The sequence below is a fragment of the Corticium candelabrum genome, chromosome 16, assembly GCF_963422355.1.
Source record: "Corticium candelabrum chromosome 16, ooCorCand1.1, whole genome shotgun sequence".
NCBI lineage: Eukaryota > Metazoa > Porifera > Homoscleromorpha > Homosclerophorida > Plakinidae > Corticium > Corticium candelabrum.
Window position 1 is genome coordinate 901,618 of NC_085100.1, and position 25,683 is coordinate 927,300.

Sequence of the window (25,683 nt, forward strand, 5' to 3'; positions counted from 1 at the left end):
ATTGACTATCCGGGGAATGATGAAAGCGGGGAGAGACTGGCTTGATAGCCTCGGCCTCCCAGACCCGTGTAGCGCCGATACAAAATCGTGGAGGACGATTTTGTATCGGCGCTACACGGGTCTGGGAGGTCGAGGCTACTGGCTTGAGTCGAACACCGGCGCGTTACAAAATATATTTGTGTAGCTACCTAATTAGCTAAGTAAAGCATACAAAAGCTTGTTTGTTATTCTTGCGCTACCAGTAAACGCGGCGAACAAACTCAAGTCTGATTCAACGGTACCAGACTTTAGCTAGACGCTGCCCACTAGAGAGGCTCGAGAGTCCAACCGGTCATCTCCCCCCGCGACAGAGAAAAAGACCGACCTCTCTGCACGCACCTGTAGTTCGGTAAGAAACAAAGAAGTCGTGTCTAGCTAGAAGGCACGTTCGCACCAAACCCCTCCACGTGATGGTCGTTCCCACGCATGGGTGGACCAATGAGGTTCGTGCTAGCGGATAAGTGCGGTAAGTAGACTTATCTGCAAAGCTGGGGTTTCTTAGAGTAACATTGTACAAATTCGACCGCATTCCACACGTCAAGACGAGAGAAGTTGTGCTCTGTATGGTCACAAGGAGACACGTTGCCTGAAGCTCATACAATCTCTGTATCTGACTTATCTTCTAGGTCCACACTAAACTTAGACTCAAGCTGCTGGCGATGCCATCGTTTGCAAACGACACCACAGTGTCATCACTGCAACATCATCTCGAAAATGACTCAGGTGAGTGTTGCTTCAAGACTAGAACGACAGAACAGCAATGTCGTTGGGTTTGAGTATACTAATTTGGATGGTATTGTACTGCGTTCTGTGTGGATCACGTGCCGCGATTTTACTGAGATGCGAACTATTGTGAAGACAATGCGGTCCTTTAGGCTAGAACGCAGGTCCAACAATGATTTCTCATTTATTACGTTTCATTGCTAACGTTGACGAAGAGTTGACAGGAGAAAGTAGAAACTGGAGTGAGGGGGAGTACCGGCTACCGTGTTTTAACGTTGACAGTTACACCACCCAGATGAGACTAATATTACTGGGTGCTTTCACACTGACGCTAGTACTAAAGTACTAGTAGGTAACCTCGGCTATTGGCCAAAACCATTAAATAGAACCAATTTGTTAAATGGCGTCTGGAGCTAAATTACTTAGAGTTAACCTAAATTTAGGTTAGAAACGTCGTGTGAAAGCACCCATTATTCAATGCCTATAGTGTAAACTATACAATCCCCGCTTCCGTCTAGATGTCTGTCAGTAATGTGCGGATGGACATACCGGCGGTTTGGGGTCATCAGGAAACGCAGTGTAATTATTACAGAAAGATGCGGCTTCTTGCTACTGATCCAACTTATAGCTTTACATACTCCTGTTCCAAGAACGTCACAACGCCAGAAAAAAGTCATGCGGCTATACACTCATATACTGGCCGTAAAACAATATTTACTGCTCAAAACTAGAACAGACCTAGTTCACGGTGTCTCACCTGTTGAGAAAACAAAGTCCCCGTGCATTTCAGGACATACAATCAGCTCTTCTTGCAATGTAGTAGACGTCACGCGATAGATTACTGGAAACAGTCAGTAGGAGCAGAACGTTCCCCTGTATGCCTTTTAGCACAAGAAAACAAGTCGTTAATGTATACCTGATTGTTTTCTGTGTGCTGAACAGAGACGCCAAACAAGCATCATATTTCAACTCTGATAATCTCTACAGGCATCACAATTTTCTTAGTCATCATTGTCATCATTGCGGTCATTTTCACTTGCCTCTGTAAGATGAAGAAAGTGTCGAGGAAGATAGAGAAAAGAACGGTCCGTATTCCACACAAACCGTCACCAACTACTGTACCCGTCCTCGTGACACCTAAAAGATGTCCCTCTCTTCTTCGTTCGACATCTGGAGAAAAAACTATGTCACATTTTCCGTTATTGCTAACTGATGAATTCAACAGTCAAGCAATCTCACCGGACACATCTGATTCAGAAGACTATGGCTCTGCTTTGTCGACAACATCTAGATCCTCGTCGACACGAAGCAAAACACCCATGGCTCGTCGTGAGAGAGGCCACTCTGACCTACTGAGAAGCAACAGTCACTCTGCACCATCGTTGCCACGTCTCATCAAGTCTTCGCCCCTCGTTCCCACTTTCCATCGTTCACCATATGGTAGACTCAAGTTCATCGTATCTCACAGTGCTGAAGACAGCAAGTTGGAGGTGACAATAGTTGCTGCAGGAGGATTGCCCGAGCTCATCGCCGGAAAGGGATGTAACACTTTTGTCAAGGTTTATCTTGCACCAGACGAGGACTACCATGAGAGAAGAACACAGACAGTCAAGCATAGCAGATCTCCACAGTTTGATACAACATTTACTTTCAAAGGAATGGCCATTGAAGAGATCATCGAGCGCACTCTTGTCATGCATGTTTGCCACCAGCCAGACCACGGTATCGGTATCACACACAAGAACAGTCTGATTGGAGTGGCCAGCATCAATCTCAACACCATCCAACAAGAAATGCAGACCAAGGCGCCCACATGGATCTATCTGGCCAATGGAAACATAAACATGGTATCACAGTTATGATTGACATCACTGTGTTAGTTTAATTTACAATTAGCAAAATCTGGGTATTCATAGGACTTGTTTCAAAACATTGAGCTAGAAATAACGCTTTGCATACTACCAGAAACCAACTCACTGACAGTCATTGTCAACAAAGTGCTCAATGTCCCCAACAAAGATGCTACAGGCCAGAATCATGCACACACCCTCACCCTACTCTCTAAATTGCTACTGCTCAATTGTAACTGCATTTGTTTCATTTGTAGCTGTATACGTCAGTTATCGAGTTCAATGCAATCAACGTACTCTTGCCAAGGTACGAACTACGAAGTACTCCAGCACACAGCCGGTCTACCACTACCAGAAAACTTTTGACATGAGAGGCTTGAATGTGGAAGACATAGAGTTGCATTTCAAAGTGAAGACAAAGAAAAGATTACATCAATCCAAGACTATTGGTGGAGTTATCATCGGTGCTGGTGCTCCAACTCTCACAGGACGAGATCACTGGAATGAAGCAATCAACAGCCAGCAGCAAGTGGCAAAGTATCACAGAATAAACTTTATGGAGGAACCAGACTTTCCGTCTCCTCAATAAATGTGATTGACTAAGCTGCTCTAATTGGTTCCAATATTACGTTTGTATGCACATTTTATGTCTTAATCACCAATTACCAGTACTAAGTCATCACCTAGTACCTGGTATTAAACACGAATTCTGTTTATGAACAATTAAGCATCATCAGTACACATGTGCTCTAGCTCTGTGTCATCATAAGCGCCCCATATAGTGCACATTCAATAATAATAGGTGCACACCTCCCCACAGTAATTTTACTCTTAATTAAGCGTGATGTGCATGGGGTTGCAAATAGGCCAAACAGTCCCTTTTCCTGTTTCCTCCATACAATACGGATTCACTTAGCAATATCCAAATGGTAATGGATTTCATGGATTCACTTAGTAATATCCAAAGGGTAGTGTATATGAAAGCCACGCACAGGTATCCTCTAGCAATTACCAAGTGAAGCAGCTAGGTTGCCTACCTTTGACCTACAATGGAATCCAAGGATTGTCATAGGCCATTGCGAAAGAAGGCACTTGCCAATCTCTACTACTCCGATAACTCTGAGACTTCTACATCCACTCTTTCAACTACAAAATCAGTTTGTCCTGAAGTCAGCAGTTGCAGACTAACAATTTGCGGAAGATACAGCATGGACCTCAACCGTCTTCAAGTGACTATAATCAGAGCAGAAGGATTACCGTTGAACTACATACAAAGGAATGAGAAAAGAATGTTCATCACGTCACGCTACACCAGATCTCCTTCACCTACTGGGAGCTCTGCAGTCGCTCACAAGACACGAAAAATATCTTGCAATCCCAACCCCACCTTTGCGGATACGTTTACCATTACACAAGACTGGGAAAAGGTGGCAGGATCAGACATTCATTTCTACATTTACACACAGAGAGTAGCCGTTTTTCCTTCAAGAAAACAGCTAGTAGCTCAAGGTCACATAACCTTCAGCAAAGTCAACTCTTTGCTAAAGTTTGGAGAAACAATTAGGTGCTTTCTCGATATCCATAAATCTTGCACGCCAACAGTGAGTGCATGAATTTAAAGTTGAATGGTACAAATCACTCACTAATATTGACGTTGTTTGCTAGAGACACATGTTTCAGCCATTTCCGAGTGCAACAAAACCAGGAATCAGAGTTTCCATTGCTCAAATGCAGGAAGGCAACTCACTTTTGGTCTTTCTACACAAGCTAACATCATTTCCACCTATTCCAGCAAACAGAAGTGAGAAAATCATATATTAATTTACATGATCAAAACCTAGCTCAACTACATGTCTAAGCAGGTGTGTATGTAACAACCACGTTGCTCCTGCCAAATTGCGTAAGTCAGAAAAAGAAGACTACAGAGAGCAAGCATTCTTACTCAGGTGATGTCCCAATCAACACTCAATTTAGCTTCAACTTGTTGGGTTTCCCCATGAAGCATACTGGACTGCTTATCCAAGTAAAAGCCAAACAAAAGCTACCAGGAAAGGCAGCTATCCTTGGCAGAGTCCTGACAGGGGGAGGAGATTATCTGGGAAGTCTAACAGAACAAGACCACTGGCAAAAAGTTCAACAGAACAAGAACACTGTTATTTGTCAGGAACATGAACTACATTTTTGATGCCAGTATAGTTATTCCATCCATGTGTCTCATTTCCAGAAATACATTCCACAAAAACTATTTCCATGGTGGAAAATACGGTATATATAACAATGCAAAGGACTATTATCTAAATGGCTCTAAATAGCCACAGTGTTTGTTGTCAAGTTCAAAACTAGTAAAAAATTATGCTAAATAACAAGCACAAAAGTATCACTAAACATTCAACTGTAATTGTATGAGACTGATCATGGTATCGCATGATATATGCTTCTGTCACAGCAGTTATAAACTAATAGTTCTCAAACAAAGAGGATATAAAATACATATAAAAAATAAACAACAGTTCATGAGTACAGTACAACTCAACAGCCTCAAGCCATAGTCTCCTTCTTGTTGTAATCAGCTTATCCTTAATTATGCCACAACATAATAGCTGAATGCAGCAGGAAGGAGCACTCTCCTTGTCACTGAAAAATCAAATGCATTATGTGCAGCCAGCCATTTGCTTCGATCAATTTTTGTTTATCCTATCCAGTTTGGTCTACCAAGTCGCACATCAAATCAATTAATGAAATAGTTGTACTGTAGGTATCCCTGCTGTAGGCGCCTCATTAATAAATTAATCATAAAGTGAGCTCTACAGATATTTCACTGATGTGGTCTAGTATTATCCTCAAGTAACACAAGTAGTTTCTTTGGCAACATTTCGACTCAGCTCTACCCTCTCATTCAGTCTGATTCCTAATCAACCACTGATATATGCATGGTGCCACTCATTGCATTCAAACAATATATCGATAAACATGAAAGAAGGCAACCTACCTGATAATGTTTCCTGGTGATAGCTCTAGAGTTTCACACTGGTGCCACCCTTCTGAACAGACAACACAGACAAGCTAAAATGCGTGTATCCACATCTAAAGTAAAAATCAATCAATTAGTCCCACTTAGAGTTGCCAAATTGTGTTACAATTGCAAGTTTAAGCCTATATATAACTACCACATTATAGAAGAGTGACCACAGCTGTCAACCATGATGCCATTACATTCCAACCAACTGGTCAAACTCCAAGATTGCTGATGTTGTATATATTAGGTGCATTTCTTTTACCTAATCCAGCTAATCCAGGTTAGACGACTTAGAATTAGCAGATTAGACGGATTAGCTAATCCATCTAATCTGGATTAGCTGGATTAGGTAAAAGAAATGCACCCATAAATTATTAGTAAATGTATCCGCGTTTAACTAAAGTTACAGTACAAACTATAATTTGGTCATAATGAATGCCGCAGGGCTAAGAAGCTGCAGTAAATCGTCACTACGCTAACATTGATACACTATATATTTATACATATTACGTATACATCTACTTATCTAATTTCGCTCCTGAACCGATCGTCCTCTTGGCGCAGAGCCGCCGACCCGTACTTTCCACAAAGCCACTCAACAACCACTTGAATATAATTTGAGCATGCCAGCAGTGCCATAGCAATGCTACGTTACATGTCGGAAACAGTAGTACACTTCCAGAGCCAGAAGTTGCCTTTTGTCCTCATATTTAGTAGCAACTGTAAACTGGTGGTCGCAGCTCTTGACAATCGATTGCGCATGTTCACTGTGAACCCTCCCGTTAAAATGTCGTCGGTCCCACACCTCGACGTAGCCTTTAGTTGGAATGGTGGAGTCGCAGGACATGCGTTTTTCCCTGTAGTGAAGGCTGTTCGTCCCGAATGGCAGACTGAATTGGTTAAATACCGTTATTTTACGGAAGGAATCAGCAACAAGCTGATCGGTGCACACACGGGAGCTACAATGGACGATGATCCTGATGCCATTCTCATTCGAATTCATGGAAACGACACCGATCTGCTTATAGACCGTGAACGAGAGAAACAGACGTTTAAGCTTCTGTTTGACCACAAATGCAGTACAGCACGTCTCCTTGCCACGTTCAACAATGGTTGCAGCTATAGCTATATTGCCGGACGTCCTCTAGATGTTGAGGATGTTCGTCAACCTGATATTTGTAAGCTGATCATTAGTCGGATGGTGCAGATGCATGGTATTCATCAATCGGATGATGCTTCAAGCTGTGTGCCCGCTCTCTTTTCAACCTTGGACAAATGGATGGAAATTGTCTCATCTGACATGAGAACTCAACGAACGGAAAGGTGGACTTTGCATCTAGCCCAAAGAATTTGCAGACGGCCATGCATCTTGTGATTATGCACAGTAGGCAAGGCAGGCAGTTAGACAGACAGACGGACAGACAGACAGACAGACAGACAGACAGGCAGGCAGACAGACAGACGGTTTTCAATTCAACTGCAACGTTGCAATGGAAGTGTGCTGACAAGAAAACTCATGATGATCAGTTCTGGACCTAAGACCCTTTGTAGAAACACTGACTTTGCACAACTTGTAGTTAAGTAGCTTCTTTTAAGTTTTATCCCCCTTACGGGGGGATAATGTATTATGTAGTAATTATTATGTAGTGGACTTTAGGTTTGCTTTAGAGTTTGATGGAAATTTCATTGTAATGGAAATATATGACAGACAGACAGACAGACAGAAAGGCAGACAGACAGAAAGGCAGACAGACAGAACATATACGATAGAGACTACCAAACTAGCTTTGCATTATACTAAAGCTGAACTCGTAGCTTGTTTGCATTTAGTGTTAGAAATGTAACATAGAGTCTGTGTTTCAATAAATGAGACAGACAGACAGACACAGACAGGAAGGCAGCTGGCAGGCAAACAGACATGCAGATCAACAGACAGAATTGAGGCAATTAAGTTGAAGCAGACTACTTGTCAGTCATCTCTAACAAATGCTTGATTTAGAATGGAAAGAGATGTTCCTTCTGCAGAAGTGTTGGTGGCAGAACTTCAGCTTCTACGTGACTCTCTAGTTCCTCTAAACTCCAAAGTCGTGTTCTGCCACAATGATCTACTGGTGAAGAACATCATTATTAGCAAAGCAAAAGGTTGAGACATTATGGCCAAATAGAAATACTGCAATGATGGTATCCATTGCATGCAGATAGCGTTACTTTTATTGACAATGAATATGCGAATTTCAACTACAGAGCATTCGACATAGCTGACCACTTCTGTGAATTTGCAGGTCAAACTTCACATGTGACGTACTGTACTAAACACTTTACCATTGTATGCCACAATTTGTGTAGGTGTGGACAACGTCGACTACAGTCGATACCCGGACAAAGACTTCCAGATGCAATGGTTACAGCTTTACTTGGAAGAAACAGCTCGACAAAGTGGATGTACGTCACTCATGTTCCCATCACATGATTCACATAACAATAATTATTATTACTACTATTTTTGTCCATTCTAGCAGAAAGATCAATTGACACAGATGAGATTGAAAACTTGTACGTGGAAGTGAATAAGTTTGCCCTGGCAAGTATTCTCATGTTTGCACCTCTACTGAATCATTCTGTAAGAGTCAACTAATGATGTACATGTTTAGGCAAGTCACCTGTTTTGGGGCGTATGGGCACTAGTACAAGCAACACACTCAGATATAGAATTCGACTTCTTAGGGTTACGATGACACATCAACATGTGTGTATAAACGGTGAAAGATAATTGTTGTTTTGCTCACAGGTATGCCATTATTAGAATCAATGAATACTTCCAAAGGAAAGAAACATTCTTGAGATTGACAGTTGAGAATTAGAATGTCAGCAAAACAGGATTTATTTTATATCAACACATACGTTTGTATGTAATACTACTACTACGGAGTGTTTATACTATCAAGTACTATCATCATCAGAGTCACCTTCGTATGCCATAAGAGAAGCCAAACCTGAAACTTGTTTACTCTTGTTCTTTGCATTATTGTCCTCTTCTTTTGATTTATCTGGCCACGCTGAATAGGAGAAAGAAAACACAACACACAAACAAACCAACAGGGAACGAAAACAAAGGGATGTAGATTGGATGGTAACAGATTCAGCATCCGAGCACAGCGCCCAATAAAAAAGAAAGGACGACTGGTTAGCAAGACATAATTTGTGATTGTCTATGTTAGTATCTACATTATAATAATAACTATTACAAGCAAACAACAAAGACATCCGAGAGATTGGCGTGTCTTTCTCTGGCACACGCAAAGCTCTCGTCTTCAATGTAGACTCCTAATAAGACAGGCTTACCGACTGGAGGTGGCGGGGCTGGTTTCGCAAATGTTCCAGAACTGCGAGGTGGAAGTGGCTTTGCAAACGTTTGACCAGAACTAGTTGAACTATGTTGCGATTCTTGAAACCTTCTAGGACTAGTGACATTGCTGGGCACTTGGAATTCTACATTATCACCAACTGAAGAATGAGAACTCTGTGAAGAGGTTTTAACAGACTGAGTAGAAATCATAGCAACACATCAGCACACCAGGTTACAGCTGCAGATCACCAAGTTGCCAACTACTGACCTTAGCATCAGACGACTCTGAAGTTACAGCCTAAATGTCAATATGGTAAGCAATAAAAGTCAATAATCACAAAATACAAAAAAATTACTTCAGTAAAACGACGCTTGGCAGGAGGAGGAGCAGGACCTTCTGTTTCATCTTTCTTTGGCTCATCCTGAGGAACAGCAGCCGGATTCCAGCTAATTACATTGAACCCGCTAATACAATTATAATCAGCTCAAAAATCCTCGTGTTCATTAACTAAATGTTACCCCAATGGTGTAGACTGATGCACAGGTTGTGACACCTACAGTGAAATAAATATATAGAAACATGATGGCAATTGAGGAAGTGCTTGTATTGTACTAACTGGTTGAGGTGCCGGCTGAGTGTTAAATGTCGGATACTCGGGCTGCGGTGGTGGATAGTCAAACGTTGTCGGCGGAACAGAACGAGGAGGATTACAGGGTGGTATGAATGGGTCAACTACAGCTACGATTTGTCAGAAATTGCTGTCCACTACTGCATTAGCAATGAAACGATAATCTACCTTGAGGGGCAGGGCCTTGAGGAAGAGGAGGAGGACCAAACTGCATTGGCAATCCAGGACCTGATCCTGGATTATAAGGTGGACGAGGCTGCAATAACAGTTGCAAATTACTCAATAGCAGCAAGCTACTTTGATGCATACTTCGGCATAACAAGCACAATGCATGATCATAGTTGTTCATGCAGTTCTTATTGGAATCAATCCAATGAGACATAATATAATCAAAATGGATGTAATAACTAAAAAGGAAGTAGGACAAATTTCATTGATTACCATGTAACGTGGCAAAAAGTTAAGTAAGGAGTCCATTGGACAGACCTTTAAGAGTTAAGCCCGGTTCACAGTATTGACACTGACGCTGACGCTCAGCTGAGTGTCAACATCAAAGACACCGCCTTGACGCAGGTGCATCCTTTGACGTTGACGCTGACGCTGGAATAGGATTCATTTCTATTCCAGCATCAGCGTCAGTGTCATACGGTGAACCAGGCTTTAGTTTCTGCAACACACACACACACACACACACACACACACACACACACACACACACAATAACACACACACACACACACACACACACACACACACACACACACACACACACACACACACACACACACACACACACACACACACACATGCACCTAAGCAAAGAGACTGATGAATAACGTGCTCGTAAGATTACACCAACAACGACAACAGAGTCAAATGACAAACTGAGACACATCTGTACCTCTGCTTCAAACCCAAAACGTGGTTCCATCATGAGTGGTTGATGAGGTGGATGCAGATGAGAATGATCAAATACTTGTGGACCTTGCGGACCCATGGGTGGATGGTGCCTAGCTGGAGGAAAATGATGCTATGACAACAGAGAATGCAGTCACCAGAGGCAAAAAATAAGACCAACAACACATCAAAACAAGTACCATAAACAAAGACAACAACTACGCAAATTCACACAACAAATAGATACTGACCATTTGAGGATACGGCAATTGCAGAGACATCAGAGAAGGAGGACCTACACACAATGTCATCTGTGAGTGTGCGTAGTAAGGCAAGATCGTACCTTCACACCAGCCCTAATCTAACACACTCGTATTCTTCTAGGAGATGAGTATACAACATGCAACCACGTCTACGGCACCGCCTGTCTTCTTCAATCTCCAAAAACGTAAGCAAACAGATAAGCGTACATGTCGCACCTGACTTATAATTAGACCCCCAATTGCCTCCAGTAATGTCATCCATGGGTGGATGTTGATGTTGATATTGATGTTGATGCAATTGGTGTTGAGAATGGACAAACATTTCATAGTCCCTTTGGACCTATAACGTCAACCAACACACATTATAAACACAAATCTCATCTACACAAATGCACAGACCTTCTGTACTAAATTCTCACACAGACGCTTAGCTGCGTGAAGCCCCTCGTTTCTAGGGTGGCTAGAGAAGTTGACAATATAGCCTTAAATGGTAATTCCACAAATGCTTGGTTACCTAATGTACAGATGGAAAGGTTCAAATGACTCCTTTCCTGAGGTAGGCTCAATGTAACCAGAGCCCTGACCACGAAAGAACACCTAATGTAACCATTAGTTACAAACGCAATGAGATAAAAAGTGAAAATGAGTGCAAACAGTTTACCTTTGCGCCAGTCTCTGCTGCTATGTGTCTGAGGTAGGAACCCTAAAGATGGCAACCACAGGACTAATTACTGTATTTCAATTCAACTATACAAAAACTCTGCAAAATGTTTCATGGGGAGTTCAACTTGTATCATCGCATTTGTAAGCTAGTCTAATCGTGAACCTACATTAAACCATTAACACTACACTTCATATCAGATTTTCGTGTCCGTCGTCTGGTTTCACTTCATTCACAAGATGCTGTGGCTAGCACAAGTCAGTGGTCCTCTACATGGACAAACTTCTTCCTTAATCTGGAATTGTAGATCTACGAGTCATCAGATTACGAGGCAGTAAAAATGAAAGCGACAGCTCAGTTGAAACTCCCACAATCACAAAGCATCCAACAAAGAAAGTGACCTTTTACCAAACAGCTGTTGTGGCGTATGTAGAAACAAATGTGAAATGGATAGACACATTACAGACACATTAGATAGGTTACTATACTTGCCTGTGGTCCCGATATCTTCTCAATAACATCAAAACCAGGAACACTCTCTGCTTCAACAAACACTTTGTCTTGAACGTAACGTAACTAACAGAGCAATACATATCTCAAAATCTACATCAACACGAAGTTAACAATAACGGCTCTTTACCACTGGTGTACTCGCTACTGCTTCACCGGGTCTTTGCATTTGACTATTATCAAAGCCGATTGTATTAAACAAATGTGGATTATTGGTGAAAGGTCGCTGATCAACAGGAAAGCTCAGTTCTGACTGCAAAATGATTGTTTTAACTTTCTCTTTCGCAGCTACAACAGACAAATACCACCCACACAATATGGATTAACAAATTGTGCTAAGCATAAACGGCATACATACCATTGACTTTCGCCTGAGTATCAGCACAAATGTACAAATAAAGTGGTCGATCCCTAATAACAATACAATATAGCATATGTCTTTCAAAGTATCTTCAGCAAGTGACTGATTACATTGTTCCTAATGATTTCTCTTCTGGAGTCATGTGACGACCTTTGACTGACACCGCAGCACCAGTCTGTCTAAGAATCTGAACAATCGAAATCACAACAGAAAAGTTAGATCAAACAGTTTTACACAGGAAATGTAAACCCGACTTCTTGGTGAGTCGCTGATCTTGTGAGAATAACTCTGATAGAAACAGGAAGCATACATTATAAATGACACGTTTCCATTGTTATTAATTATCAGTTAACAGAAAGCTGTCTTCTAATGTCGTCCTCATCCTTTCTGCAATCATCTCTGGTTAGCTTATGCCTAATGTTTTGGTTCATCACTTATTGCTACCATATTGATTAATTTTATTACACAAATTAGAAAATCTAATATCTTAAGACTGAATGATTGAAAATGAACTTCACAGCTTTAGCAAAGTAGGAGTGACAGTGCATGGTGAACAAGAATTATAAGACAACATTGCTGCAGTGATTCAATTCTCGACCCACTACTGTAGTACCAGACATATCAAACTAGAGTGCAACTGCACACACCTCCTCTTCCTCCTGTATTGCTTCTGTCTAAACAGACACGCTACCCCTTCAGTGGGGACAAAGGCAAAGTCATAAATAAGTTTTCCCATGAATATCGATGCATTTGCGTATTGCATAGCCTCCTTTGCTTCAAAACTACTTCTTACATGTCTGGCATTCAATGGCTCCTTTTTGCTCATGTATACGATTTTCTCTTTCAGCAATGCACTTGTGTCTCTTCAAGTCACTAATGCATCTGAAACCTCTGTGGCATTCACGGCACACAACATTTTGTCAATCAATGTTGCCAGATATCCCTTGACTAGACTCCAAACAGGCATGGTAATGGTCTATTTGCTAAGTCATACCAACAGCTTTCTGCAATGTTCAGATCATATAGGTATTTCCTAATTATGTCTTTCGAGCATTTCTTAGGGCCACCTTGTGGACGTTTTTCTGATAACCACCCAAAGAAGCACATCTTGGGAATTTGATGGCTGTGCATTCGAGCCAAATGTCCTAACTATTGCATACGTCGTCTTATAAGTTTGATGTTTATAGTGTCAGGATCCCCACCTTTGTCTTATTGTTTCATTTGAGATATGATTTTCCCACTGTGTTGTGATAGAGATTCCAAGGCACGACCGGAGACATCTATTATGAAAAGAGTTCAATTTCTGAAGATGTTTCTTCAAAGGGGTCCATGATTCAGAGCCATATAATAGTGTAGAGAGCACACAGGAATCATATACTTTGCATTTTGTCAATGTAGTCAGATTTTTATCCTCAAACACAGCTTTACGTAAAGCTCTAAATGTCTTGGATGCTTTTGTAACTCTGCAATCTACATCCAAGTCAAATTTTCCTGAAGCTTCAATTGTGGATCCAGATATGTGAAATCTCGTACATATTCAATGTCAAATGTTCAGTATGTATGGGACTGCAATTTTTGGAACATACCTCCCTACCTGTAGCCATCACCTTAGTTTTAGGGATGCTTAGTGATAAACCAAAATCTTGACTTGTCTTCATATATTCAGTCACCGCTCTCATAGCCCCTGATCTAGTTGTTGACAGCAGGGAAGCATCCAGGGTTCTGCCGTGGTTTTTTCTTGTATGGGTCATGAGTGATGGGGGTTCGGGGGCTGGCCCCGAAAAAATTTTTGGGGGCGTGGTTTTTACGGATAAATTTTGACTCCATTTTTCACATTTATTTCAACAATCCAAACGCTTATCGACATGCTTTATTTTACCGAAAGTCTGCGATTCTTCTTTAGAGCCCACAGTTTCGCAGCATCTTTCACGGGAAAATTTTCCAAAGAAGGACCGTTTACGGCAATTCTTAGCAGTGCGTCCAGGGTTCTTTCGCTCATTCGATTTCGTATATCCGTTTTTATCAAGTTTAGTTGAGAGAAAGTGCGCTCAACACTGGCTGTGTGCATCGGAATAACTCTGCAAATGCATGCTATTGATGAAAGCTTGGGAAACATTCTTTTGGTTGGGTTTAAATAAGGTAGCGTGCTCTCTGTACGCTTATGTGTTGCCTGTATGCTCGCGGCAATTTTATTCATATGGGTAAAAAAGCAGCTCATATGGGTTCAAAAATGGGGAGTATGGGTCGATTTGCCCCATACCGCCCCATGTGGGCAGAACCCTGAGCATCATCCGCATATTGACAGCCAGCTAGCAGCATTTCAGTAGAATTGTGCGTGTATCTTCAAAATAGCTTTTTGTCATACTTGTAATTGATCATGACACCTACACTAAGATCCTGTACTCTTGTACTCCAGCGATCCATTATAAAACACATGTATAGATTAAAAAGCAAAGGAGCCATGCAACAGCCTTGCCGTAGTCCGTTATCAACACTGACTGGCTCTAGCAAGATTCCATTTAGTTCGATTTGAGCCGTCATTCCGTCATAGAATGATCAGTTGACGTCAATGGTGTGGTCTGGAACTCGAAGCATCTTTACTGTTAACCACATGGCTGAGCGTGGAACAGAGTCATGCGCCTGTTTTAGAGCTACAAAACTGAAGGAGGATTTTGCGTTATGTTCCCACAACTTTTCAAGAAGTTGACACACTGTGAAAATCATATCTGTGCAGCTCCTTGAGCCTTTGAAACCACACTGTGACTCTGGTAGTACCTCCTCAGCAAGATTTTGTAATCTTGTTCAAATGATGGAGGCTACAACTTTTCCAACCATGTCCAGCAGGGCAATGCCTCTCCAATTGTCACAGCTTGTGAGATTGCCTCTCTTTGGTATAGAAACCAACACAGCATTTGCCCAATCTATAGGAACAGATTTCTCTTTCCACACTGAGTAAACTAAATTGAGTAAATGAGTCAAGAAAAAGTAATCAGCACAAGCAACTTTCATCATTTCTAGCAGAATTCCTGAATTTCCTGCCAACATTCCATTTTTTAGACTATTCACTGCCGATTTCAGATCTTCACTAGATGGCAGGTCATCGAATTCAGATCAATATGGTCTCTGTTCAATTTTTCCCAATTCAGCAGCGTCAAAGCTACTTATGACATTCAATACTTTTGTAAAATGGTGTCTCCACTGCTGTTGCTATGCACTGGTCGTGACACATAGAACACTGTCATCATCTGCAACTATTGCAGTTTTCATTAGAGCAAGGCCACTACGACCACGCCGCATTTCTCTTATGCATTTCCACATATTTCCATCAAACTTTCGTTTAGGGCCTCCTCAGCTTTTGCTACAAACCATTTGTTCTCTGCTGTTCGAACTGCCAACCGTGCCTTTCTACGAGCCTCTGCAAACATTTGATGATCCAAAGTATTGCTTGTACCAAGCCATTTGATGTACAAATTGTTTCTCTTTTGAAGTAAGGGCTCAAGGACTTCCATGTTGTCTCTAAACCAGTCAGGGTGTTTTCTCAGTTCATTGCCTAGAACAGACGTGGCTGTCTCAACTAGTGCAGATTTCATTACTGACCATTTCCCTTCCACAGTCTTAGTATTTGTCCAGTCTTGGCTGAGTTCAGCACAAACTTGATTTTGGAAATCACCTTTGACTGAATTTTGACCTTCATCAACGGTTCGACTTGTACGCAGTCTAGAGACTGCAAACCTGTGCTGGTGTTGTACTCTTGGTCTATAACTACGGTTAGCCTTCCTTTTTGCCACATTCTGTGCCTTGTCTAACTGTTGCATTCAAACAGCTCTTCTTTTATCTGTATGTCTGGTGATTGCAAAATCAATGCAATGCCATTGTTTTGTCCCGAGGATGTTGCCAAGTTTGTTTATAGATGTCACACTTCTGAAACTAAGTGTTACAAATTGTTGCTGAATTTAGGGAAAGAAAAGAGAGCAGATCTTTTCCTGCGTCATTTACTTCCCAAGCCCATGAGGGCCCAGTACGCCATCCCACTGATCTAATCCCAAGCATCTGGATCCAACATGTGCATTGAAGTCACCTAATACCAAAATGGCTCTCTAGATGGCACTTCAATGAGAACCTGTTGGAGGTTATGGTAGAATGTACTCTTATCAGCTTCAGATGCAAAAAATGTTGGTGTGTAGCATAAAATAATGTGGATACGATCAGATACTCTTTTGCCTGTAACTAGAAGTGCCTTCACCAATCTTGAACTGCAAACTTTCCATTGTTCTCCCCCTAATTTCCAGGCATCTACAGCTGGACCAGAAAGTACCAGTGCAACACCTTCACGTCCCCAATGTGGTTGATTAGCATCCTGTTTATCCTATAAGCCGCACTCCCAAACCACCATGTCCCCTGCAAAGCTGCAACATTAATATTGTATCTGTCTATTTCTCTTACTACAAGGTCTATTTTCCTCTCCTCAACAATAGCTGTTTTAGCACTCACACACGCAGTTTCAGGGGGAGCGTCAACATCAACGAGCGACCTGACATTCCATGAAGCAAAGTACCAAAAGGGAATCCTCTTCCGCAACTTTGTCAATGTTCTTTGTGCAGGAAATCGACCCCGAGAGACTTGCAAGTTCTCCGCGAGTAAACAAGTGAGAGAAAGTGCAAGTGACGCCATCCTACATCCTGGTCTTGCAGCCATGCTTTTCTCACTTGCTGGTGTGACAAGTTACTCAAAGGATAGAAAAATGATAAGCGATGGAACCATAGAGTATCGGAAAATGGTAGGCAACCACGGAGCAATTCAAACTCTGGGCGCCACCATATACATGGGGGGGGTGCGAGCACACACACACACACACACACACACACACACACACACACACACACACACACACACACACACACACACACACACACAACTTGCCTGCTAGGGATGTCATTAATCACCACTTCTACAGTAAAAAACTGTGGGACCATTTGCTGCTGCTGCATTGCCTATAACCAGAACATCCATCACATCGGACAGACAACACTCGCCTCCAAGTCTTACATTTCCTATCGGTAAAGGAGCCGGGGCTTTCATAATCTTTCCCTGTGCGGCTAACATGGCATTTAATTTGGCAGCCATTGCAGCAGCGGCATTGCTTCCAGACTGCGTCGCTTCCAGACTGTTGACGTCAAACTTGGTACCAACAGGTGCAAACATACCTTCAGGGGGCCTCTCTACGATTTCTCTGCCCTGAAACTGCATATCCGATAACAATTGGTCCCATTTGCTTCGCCGTTTCATACGACAAAGTTTTGATAAATCGCGAACCCAGGGCGAGAGGTAAAGGAAAGGCCCGGATCAGGTACCGCGCGTGCCCTGCATGTGTGTGTGTGTGTGTGTGTGTGTGTGTGTGTGTGTGTGTGTGTGTGTGTGTGTGTGTGTGTGTGTGTGTGTGTGTGTGTGCAGCATACTACATTGATAGATCTAGATGCATACCAATTTGGTGTGTCTAGTTGTTGGAGGTTTTTAGTAATAGAATGTCACATTTCGTGCACATTAACTTAATAAATAATCAATCGATACAAATAATCAATGAGACCAGGATTGAGTAAATACAGCAAGTCTGATGAGTCAAATGTTTGCACTCAAGCAATAGGCCATTCTGGAATTATAGCAAAATGCTGCCCCGTCGGCTTCTTCGGAGTTGCAAAAATTGATCCACTGTGATACACACGAGGGGTCGGATCTCGCACAGTGCGATGATGCCAGAGCACGAAAGGCTTGCCATTCTTCTCTGCCGTGCGATAGTGGCCTGTATTCCTCCCTCTGTTTACAAAAAAATCACAAACACAAACTTAGAGTACACAGATCGATGTATACGCCTACGTCTCCACGTTGTAGACCCATCGATTGTAGTCGTCGCCTCTGTAGTTAGGCAGCTCTGAGATTGTTACTTGGGGATACGTAGCCGCTCTCGCGTGTCTAGAGGGAAAAGATTTTCGTCGACTGTAACTTCTGTCTTGTCTGCTGCCTGGCCTCAGCGATTTTGGATCACTCGTCAGTTCTTTGACTCCTTCAATAGACTGCAGCAGTTTGAGAACAACACGTTTGTCTGGTGGAATAAAAGAATAGTGTTCAACGATCAATATCGAACTTCAGCAGTCTCTTAAAGCATACCCGAGTCGCCAGCAGACTTGAGCCACGTTTGAACACCGGTCATCATATCAGGATTCAACACACCGAGTAGCAACTGTACATGAATCCACACGTTCACGTATGGACTCACTGTTTTCTCGACCGTCACTCACCGTTTGTATCCGTTCTTCGTCTGTCTCAGCACATTGCAGCATTTTTAGCACCGCCGTTTTCTCTGCGATCACAACGTTCGTATAAAGTATGGCAAACAATCGAGCAAACCGCTCCATTCCGCACCTTCCTCGTTGGCACGCTCTAGCCACTCTTTAAAGGCAGGAGCAGCACTGTCTTTAAAACTGCGAGCAAACAACTCTTGAACCTGCAATTATAGAACAAGTCGTAGCATTTCTATTTGAATGAAACAGCCAAAGCCTCGCACATCAAGTTTAGGTAACTGGTTTTTTGAACTCTTTCTAATTCCTAATTCCATCTGTTTTCCTGTGATTCCACTAACTATGCACATAAATATATAAATTAATTAATAAAATAAATGGTATACTTGATTAGTTACGATCTCTATCAGGATTCTCGTCCATTTCTCGAAACGAGGCTTGATAGATGTGAGTGAGTTCATTTCTAGAGTCTACAATATCAATCAATCGTAAACGTCAGTAGAACAACTCTCGAACTCTAACCATTTCCTAGTCCGACGTAATCGTCGTAAAATTTTCTGTTTACATCAGCCAACGTCTCTTCGGATACTCTCACCGCCTTTCTATGCTCGAGCGTCTTAGTTGGCATTCTCCATGTCATAAATCTCTGCAAACACAACGAAGACGTCGATCAACGTTGGCAAAAGAAAGACGCTTTTGTGCATGCTCCCTCCTTAATGATGCATGCATATGCTCGTTGTCACCTCGTAAACAAGTAATAATTAATTAATTACTAAATATGATAATGCCATACCGAAGATGGATGAGGATTGTTCCTTCTAGTCGGTGATGTCGGTCGTAAAGGAGCCGGAGGTGTATCTTTCTTACAGAACTGTGTGCTGTAGACCGTTTGCTGCAAGCTCGCTCTCGATGCCGGGCGCGGTAAAACATACTCCGATGATTCGTGTTGCCTTTTCAGCATTCTAGCCGATTGCACTCGTCGACTCTTAGTGTAGTCGACTACATTGTCCGATGGCGAGCTGAGAAGACGGGCATGTGCAGATTTGGCGCGAGCACGCCGGTAAGTGGTCTCCGACATCTTCGGTCGCTAGGCAAGGTGGGAGGAGCGTGAGTGTGTCTCGTGCGTGCTGCAAATTATCAGCGCGAGAATGAGTAGATGTGTGGCATTTTCACGTGATCACAAACCGAACGACACCTCACAATTACATAAGGCGTGGCCGGAATGCAACATCTTTAATTATCATTCATTAATCACTGGCGCCAAATGAGCTAAAAATGCTTAGGAAAATCTAGTCTATCGCGATACTGCAAAGCATTTACAAACCAAATAGTATACGTCGGCTAGAACCGAATACAAAATATTCTCGGCTAAATAATCGCGGCAGTTTTACACGCGTGCTTGTATGAAGTGATCTAGGATGCGAGTTCAAACGTATTCGGGCCATTCCGGATGAATAACATAGTGAGAACCGCGAAACTTGGGAGCAGAACCGAACACCGACTCGCGATGCACGCCGGTCGGTCGCTGATTACGGAACGGATCGAGATGCCACAGTGCAGCCGGCTGTTTGTTTCGAGGAGCGTTAGCGCGCTCGGGCATGCTGTGACGACGGTAGAGCTGCTTGGCGGCGGCCTGCGACGAAACCTTCGGAACGAGATCGACCGACACAGAAGCGCGTCTCCGCACTTGCGCACGTGACGGAGGACGAGCACTCGATGGTGGAGAGATAGCATTCAACAGTCGTACGGCAACAGTGCGATCTATCGCAAATAGATAGGTAAACAGAGTAAGAGTCAATCGATCACCAAGTTTTACCCTCGGGTTTTGCTTCTTTGAGCCACTGTTGTACGGCAGGTATTGTGTGCGGCTGCAATGTGCGACTGACGGCCTGTAGACAGTGAAAAAAACTTAGAGACTAAACCTAGAGCAACAGATTGGTGCACGGTCATCTTTTCTACCCGATCGATTTGAGCGTCTTCTGCCGACTTTAGCATACTTAGGACTGCGTGCTGCTCTGTAAAGTAAGCGCATGATTGCTGTTCTTGGTGTCTAGATAGAGAGATAGCACGAATGGTATATGTTACCCCTCACCTCGTTTGTTAGCATTCTTGAGCCAATCGTCGACGGCCGGTAAGTGCTCAGATTTTACTGCCGTCTCTAGTGTCTAGCAATGTAATGAATGTCGTGATTTGTACGTTTTGTGTTTATGCGGTTGCTTATAATTAATTAAAAACTTGAGACCGCACGAGAAGGTACTTGTACCTGTTGGGTGACCGGAATTTTTATCTTGTCCACTTTCGCCTTCGTTTTGGGCTTTGATTCGATCAAATCGATTTCGTCCGTCGCCGGTTGCACTTCGATTCGCTTTGGCATGGCGGGAACTAGAGAAAAATGGAACAGAAATGTGTTTGGTTTGTGTCAAAGAGATCGATGTCGGAGGTAAGGTGATACGTTTGCCAGGCGATGGTTGTGACAGTCTGCGTCCATACTCCCAGCTTTCTGGGTCTGGAGTCTGTAGTGGCAGCTTTGCAAGTGTTGTTAGCACCTCGTTGTGAGCATCTCCATCTACGACAACCTTTTATTAGAATATCTAACGTCGAGGTACGCGTATGTATGCATGTCGTAGCCATATAGCTGCTGCTTTGTACCATTTCTCGAGTCTTTGTAGTCTTTCTGGAAAGTCTCGGCGACGTCAACTTCGAATTCTTGCAATTTGCTTTTCAAGACGTCCCCGTCGATCCCTTCGTCGTCCATTGACAATTGACGGGCGGGAATCCTCCACGTCATGAAAGACTGCAAGATTCATGCAAAATGGAACGACGAATTTAGATGCAGAAACTGTATTAGAATAGAGTTGTCTACCTGTCTTGGATGAGGGTTGTTGCGTCGGGTGGGTGAGGTGGGGCGGGCCGATGAAGGTCTGGTGCTCGCTTTCGATTCGTAGTCCTCGCTGTACATCGTTTTCCAACGATCTCCACCCACCGACGGGCTGTAAAGTTCGCTGGGAAAAACGTGCGACGACTCTTGAGACATCTTGCGTTCGCGAGCAGACTGCACACGTCTCGAGCTACTCACTCGAGAAGCTAGTTCGTTCTCCGAAAATTCATTTTCCAGACGGCCAGTGTGTCGAGTCAATGCCGACTTGGCTCTTTGATTAGAAGCTGCCATGATTTTAATGGCCGGAGCAACGAAACAGTTGGAGACTTTCGTTGTCACTTCGGTTGCCGTGTACACGCTCCTTTCGTGTAATTGGTCGAGGTCACGCGAGCGTTTAATGCTCACGTGAATATGCACGTGAGCTTCCTTAGCAACAGTCTCTACTGTAAATGAACACGCGTCGGCGAGCTCTTGCCAGTTGTACGCTCGCCTAGTTCGACTCATATGGAGAGATCAAAGTCGGCACGGCCAGCACCACACTCACAGCCGCAACAATCGTCCGGGCAGCGACGTATTCCCAGATCCAGATCGGCAGGATCTGTCTCCGGTCGTCGTTCGGTTCCTGATTTCTACACATCTGGCTTTGCTGGCCCGACTGCATCTCTCGTCGCACATATGAGGATGTTCTCACTCAGAGCCGAAGCTATGCGGCTCAAAAGTTCGGATGATCGAGCAACAATAAAGGAACACAATCGGCGTCTTCACACGCCAAGAAACAATCCGCAGCCTGCAGACGTAAGGAATAATAATTTTCACCCAAACTTCCTGCATCTGCATGGCCTCACATAATGTAAAACGTTAACTAGCTAAACAGACTGCCAATCAAGATTCTCTTGCTTCCATATACAGGCGTTTGTTCATTGGAAGAGACCGCGTTTTACTAATGAGAACTCGGTGAACGACAAAATGATGTCATCAGACACTCGGCGTTCGTTTCAAGATGAATACAGAGGCAGTGCCAGCCCTGTGGACAAAACAAATCATCAAAGTTGGAAACGTCCATTCATATTGCATGTGACTTGTACACTGCACTTCTTTGATAGTTACAGTTTCTCTGTCTCAGCCCGAGTTAGTTACCAATGTGGCAAAAATCAAGCTTCCAGCAGAAGCATATGCACCAACAGCCATTCGTGAAATGCCTAGGCTGTCTTGGCAAGCTAATGAAGGTGCAAACGACAATTGTTAACCATGCTTAGTTGTAATGTTTGGTGGTACCGCTTCATTCCACTAGATGATGCATACCACCAGGCATATGATGGTAATGATTATTACCTAATGGACACGGATTACCTCATGGACAAGGTAACAATGGAGATCACAGACACTCACTTATTTTCATGTGATCTGTGTGGCAGGAGAAAGGTTGGCTCAGCTCGGAGTTTGGAGCTTCAGATGAGTTTCTAGGTTTTATGGTCTAATCCTATGTCACGTATATTAATCAATTAACAAGTAACGATTGATACTAGATGCTATAGATCAAGAGCAATCAACAGGTGCTAAAATTCCATCCCAAAAGGTAGTGATGAGTTGAGCCTAGTATCTTACTGATCGTGACCAACAGAATTCTATCATTCTAGGCAGTAACATTCAAAGGTTTGAATCCTTCTACCACTACAGCAGTACAAGGCTGGTTAGAGCAAGCAGATGAAAAAGGTCGAGACAGATAAAATAAAAGTACAGTAACATACACTTCAGCTGTTTGTTGCACAGAGCGAGACATAGCTTTAGGGTTTCTAAACGCATTAGCTGAAGACACCAAGAAAAAATCAAAACCATCTACTGCAAGAGCAATAGCAAGTATTCCAGTACCACAAGTAAAAGCAAAACAACCCAACTTTAGTCTTCGAGGAAAGGCTGTAAAGCAAAAGAGTATAACACCATCATTGGGGAACAAAGATACACCAATTCTGCATTCAAGACAATATATACCAGAACTTCGTAGAAAAGAATTGAAAAGTTTGATGAGCTCAATAGAAAAGTAAAATTAAATCACTGGACAAACAAGAAAGATAGACAGACTGTAACAGTTAGACTCACATAAACACATGCATGAGCATGAAGAATGTAAACAAAAACACGACACAAACAGAAACAAGTTGAACAAACAGAAGCGAAAACGGAAACAGCAACATGTGCACATCACTACAAGATTCTGTGACAAACACATATTAGCAGGTAGAGAAAATGATATAAAGATACAGCTACCAAGATGACAGCAATAATTAATTAATTTAAAGACGTACCAATGATAGAACTCTTTGTTTTCTTAGAGAAATAGATGTCAAAAGACATGTTGAACGATTCGTGGACTGTCGCCCATCACAAATTAGATTCAAACCACGACATCAAAGGTCAGTAACTGATCCTAGCGTCAATCCACGATCATTCTTTTCCCATACCAACCCAGTCAACAGAGGCTATTTTATCATAGCACCAGATTGGACATCGGAAAGACTGGTTACATAGAATGAATGCAATACTATTCTATTTAGTTATCTATCTATACTGAGGCATATTAACTTAGTTTTGTAGTCAGATGGTAAAAGACAAGAACTTGATTTGTCTGACATGTTTGATCTAATTTAATAATTTATAACCCTCTCACAGTCTTATAACTACCGACAGACTACCATTGACTTAGTAGGCTGTAATGATGCAAAATATCTGTATCTGGAGCATCTAACGCTTGATTCACATGCTGTTGAGCTGCATCTGTTTCACCCAAACTTCCCAGAACAATTCTTCCCAGCAGCCGTTCAGGCCTTTGTCGACTAGAATCTTTTAGCTGCAAAAGTAAACTGCTCTTTTTGGCTTCAGCAAATGCCACATTGAAAGAGAATGTGTAATTGAATATGACTGTCCCACACTGAGATTGAACACGCTGAGTCATGTCTTTCTCTTGAAAAACTCGGTTGATATAAAAGCAGCAGCTGACATACCCATCTTGCAAATATTTATTAATTAAGTACAATCACCAACTTACTATTCAACCACACAATCATGACATACCTGTAATGGATCTAGTTTCTATATCCTCACTTTGCAATACTTTATGAATTGTGACAGTAAGACTGCCTAAGCCCAAATTATACTTCACTGTAACCACAATTTCAGTTGAAGAAGCATTCTAACACAACACAAATGTCAGTATTGTGCAAGCTGTAAAGACAAAACAAGCCATAACAAAATTCAAACAGCAGCATCACTAACCATTCCCAAGTACAAGTCGGCTGAGCTTTCTAGATTTCTCCATTCAGCAATGTCCAGTCCATGAAGTCCATAACCAGTAAGTGGTAGCCTGATCTCACCTAAAAAGTAGTTCCTGGCCAATTTGTCTTTATTGAAAGCTCGAAATAGCAGTTCAGAATCTTCCAATTCTCTTATTTCTCTTTGGAATCCGAAAGCCTCGTTATAATTAGGGTGTCGATCATTGATGACAACTGCCGTCTTCCGTTTCTTCTCCTCCCATTCAGGAAGAATGTAGAGCTTCACGTAAGGATCAGTAGACACATGAGGGACAGCAAGCAAGTTATTGCCTCGTATGACGGTCACGACGAGCAGTGATCTCTTCATAACATATCGTAAGGCATACTGAATGGCTCCTCGAACACTACGAGCAGGAGGCGGATCATCAAAGCTAGATGCTGGACTTGCCGTAACTAGCGTACCCGCAATCAACTGAAGTTGTTCCCTCCGATGGATACTACTCGTAGTCGACATCGAAGGACTATTCGATCTAGAATTGCTCTCCTCTCGTGATTGCGGCGTTGAACTACCGCTCCTGTTGTCATCCATACGTTCACCTCTCTCTTTGCGCCTTCTCTTCTTCTGCGAACGCTGCTCAGCGGCAGACCTGGGATCCTGACGAGTCAACTGCGAAATTTTCGTTGATGGTCTGATAATGGGAAGAGGGATTGCCTTCTTTTCCACGGGGATGACACGTTTGTGTTTCGTGTATCGATACTTACAAAACCAGACAGCACAGCAAACCAGTAGAATCAAAAGAAGACTGGCTACTCCAACCAGGACGCCTAGAAGCACAATATCCAACGACGCCTCTTTCATCTCATAGCCACACCTTCGCACGCTGGTACAACAGCACTCAACTAAAGTTCAATTTGCTCAATGTTTCAATGCGTATCAGAGCAAAAGCGCAA

The 25,683-nt window shown here is 42.7% G+C and overlaps 7 protein-coding genes and 1 pseudogene across 7 annotated transcripts; 3 read left to right on the forward strand and 5 right to left on the reverse strand.

Annotated features, from left to right (window-relative positions):
- Positions 1-143: 143 nt before the first annotated feature.
- Positions 144-3,338, forward strand: LOC134192420 (synaptotagmin-4-like). The gene is made up of 5 exons (XM_062661160.1): positions 144-600; positions 666-762; positions 1,705-2,609; positions 2,679-2,790; positions 2,870-3,338. Exons 2-5 carry the CDS (start codon positions 699-701, stop codon positions 3,199-3,201), a joined length of 1,413 nt encoding a protein of 470 aa, XP_062517144.1. The 5' UTR covers positions 144-600; positions 666-698; the 3' UTR covers positions 3,202-3,338.
- A 3,077-nt stretch (positions 3,339-6,415) lies between these two features.
- LOC134192421 (ethanolamine kinase 2-like) lies at positions 6,416-8,574 on the forward strand. Its single transcript, XM_062661161.1, has 7 exons — positions 6,416-6,951; positions 7,628-7,770; positions 7,827-7,910; positions 7,975-8,070; positions 8,145-8,213; positions 8,280-8,353; positions 8,417-8,574. Exons 1-7 carry the CDS (start codon positions 6,416-6,418, stop codon positions 8,429-8,431), a joined length of 1,017 nt encoding a protein of 338 aa, XP_062517145.1. The 3' UTR covers positions 8,432-8,574.
- LOC134191990 (KH homology domain-containing protein 4-like) lies at positions 8,496-17,627 on the reverse strand. The gene is made up of 20 exons (XM_062660650.1): positions 17,342-17,627; positions 17,216-17,286; positions 12,550-12,583; positions 12,406-12,482; positions 12,293-12,345; positions 12,065-12,222; positions 11,917-12,000; positions 11,425-11,466; positions 11,278-11,360; positions 11,163-11,223; positions 10,980-11,103; positions 10,752-10,795; positions 10,505-10,633; positions 9,772-9,859; positions 9,592-9,713; positions 9,494-9,528; positions 9,331-9,439; positions 9,243-9,272; positions 8,971-9,169; positions 8,496-8,684 (listed from the first exon to the last, which is right to left on the reverse strand). The coding sequence occupies exons 1-20, from the start codon at positions 17,579-17,581 to the stop codon at positions 8,569-8,571; spliced, it is 1,899 nt and encodes a 632-aa protein (XP_062516634.1). The 5' UTR covers positions 17,582-17,627; the 3' UTR covers positions 8,496-8,568.
- On the reverse strand, positions 14,887-17,107 carry LOC134192187 (craniofacial development protein 2-like; annotated as a pseudogene).
- A 170-nt stretch (positions 17,628-17,797) lies between the features above and the next one.
- LOC134192274 (uncharacterized) lies at positions 17,798-19,666 on the reverse strand. The gene is made up of 9 exons (XM_062660995.1): positions 19,382-19,666; positions 19,111-19,234; positions 18,987-19,058; positions 18,855-18,928; positions 18,713-18,794; positions 18,589-18,650; positions 18,458-18,530; positions 18,167-18,392; positions 17,798-18,106 (listed from the first exon to the last, which is right to left on the reverse strand). The coding sequence occupies exons 1-9, from the start codon at positions 19,664-19,666 to the stop codon at positions 17,926-17,928; spliced, it is 1,179 nt and encodes a 392-aa protein (XP_062516979.1). The 3' UTR covers positions 17,798-17,925.
- An 88-nt stretch (positions 19,667-19,754) lies between these two features.
- On the reverse strand, positions 19,755-21,970 carry LOC134192422 (uncharacterized). Its single transcript, XM_062661162.1, has 8 exons — positions 21,452-21,970; positions 21,238-21,382; positions 21,041-21,154; positions 20,852-20,970; positions 20,681-20,753; positions 20,548-20,603; positions 20,405-20,477; positions 19,755-20,349 (listed from the first exon to the last, which is right to left on the reverse strand). Exons 1-8 carry the CDS (start codon positions 21,968-21,970, stop codon positions 20,015-20,017), a joined length of 1,434 nt encoding a protein of 477 aa, XP_062517146.1. The 3' UTR covers positions 19,755-20,014.
- LOC134192675 (uncharacterized) lies at positions 21,923-24,093 on the forward strand. The gene is made up of 9 exons (XM_062661426.1): positions 21,923-22,261; positions 22,376-22,514; positions 22,570-22,692; positions 22,758-22,828; positions 22,882-22,930; positions 22,993-23,042; positions 23,104-23,179; positions 23,237-23,504; positions 23,797-24,093. The coding sequence occupies exons 1-9, from the start codon at positions 21,971-21,973 to the stop codon at positions 23,990-23,992; spliced, it is 1,263 nt and encodes a 420-aa protein (XP_062517410.1). The 5' UTR covers positions 21,923-21,970; the 3' UTR covers positions 23,993-24,093.
- A 59-nt stretch (positions 24,094-24,152) lies between these two features.
- On the reverse strand, positions 24,153-25,612 carry LOC134192674 (synaptotagmin-1-like). Its single transcript, XM_062661425.1, has 3 exons — positions 24,737-25,612; positions 24,536-24,653; positions 24,153-24,469 (listed from the first exon to the last, which is right to left on the reverse strand). The coding sequence occupies exons 1-3, from the start codon at positions 25,589-25,591 to the stop codon at positions 24,153-24,155; spliced, it is 1,290 nt and encodes a 429-aa protein (XP_062517409.1). The 5' UTR covers positions 25,592-25,612.
- Positions 25,613-25,683: the final 71 nt, after the last annotated feature.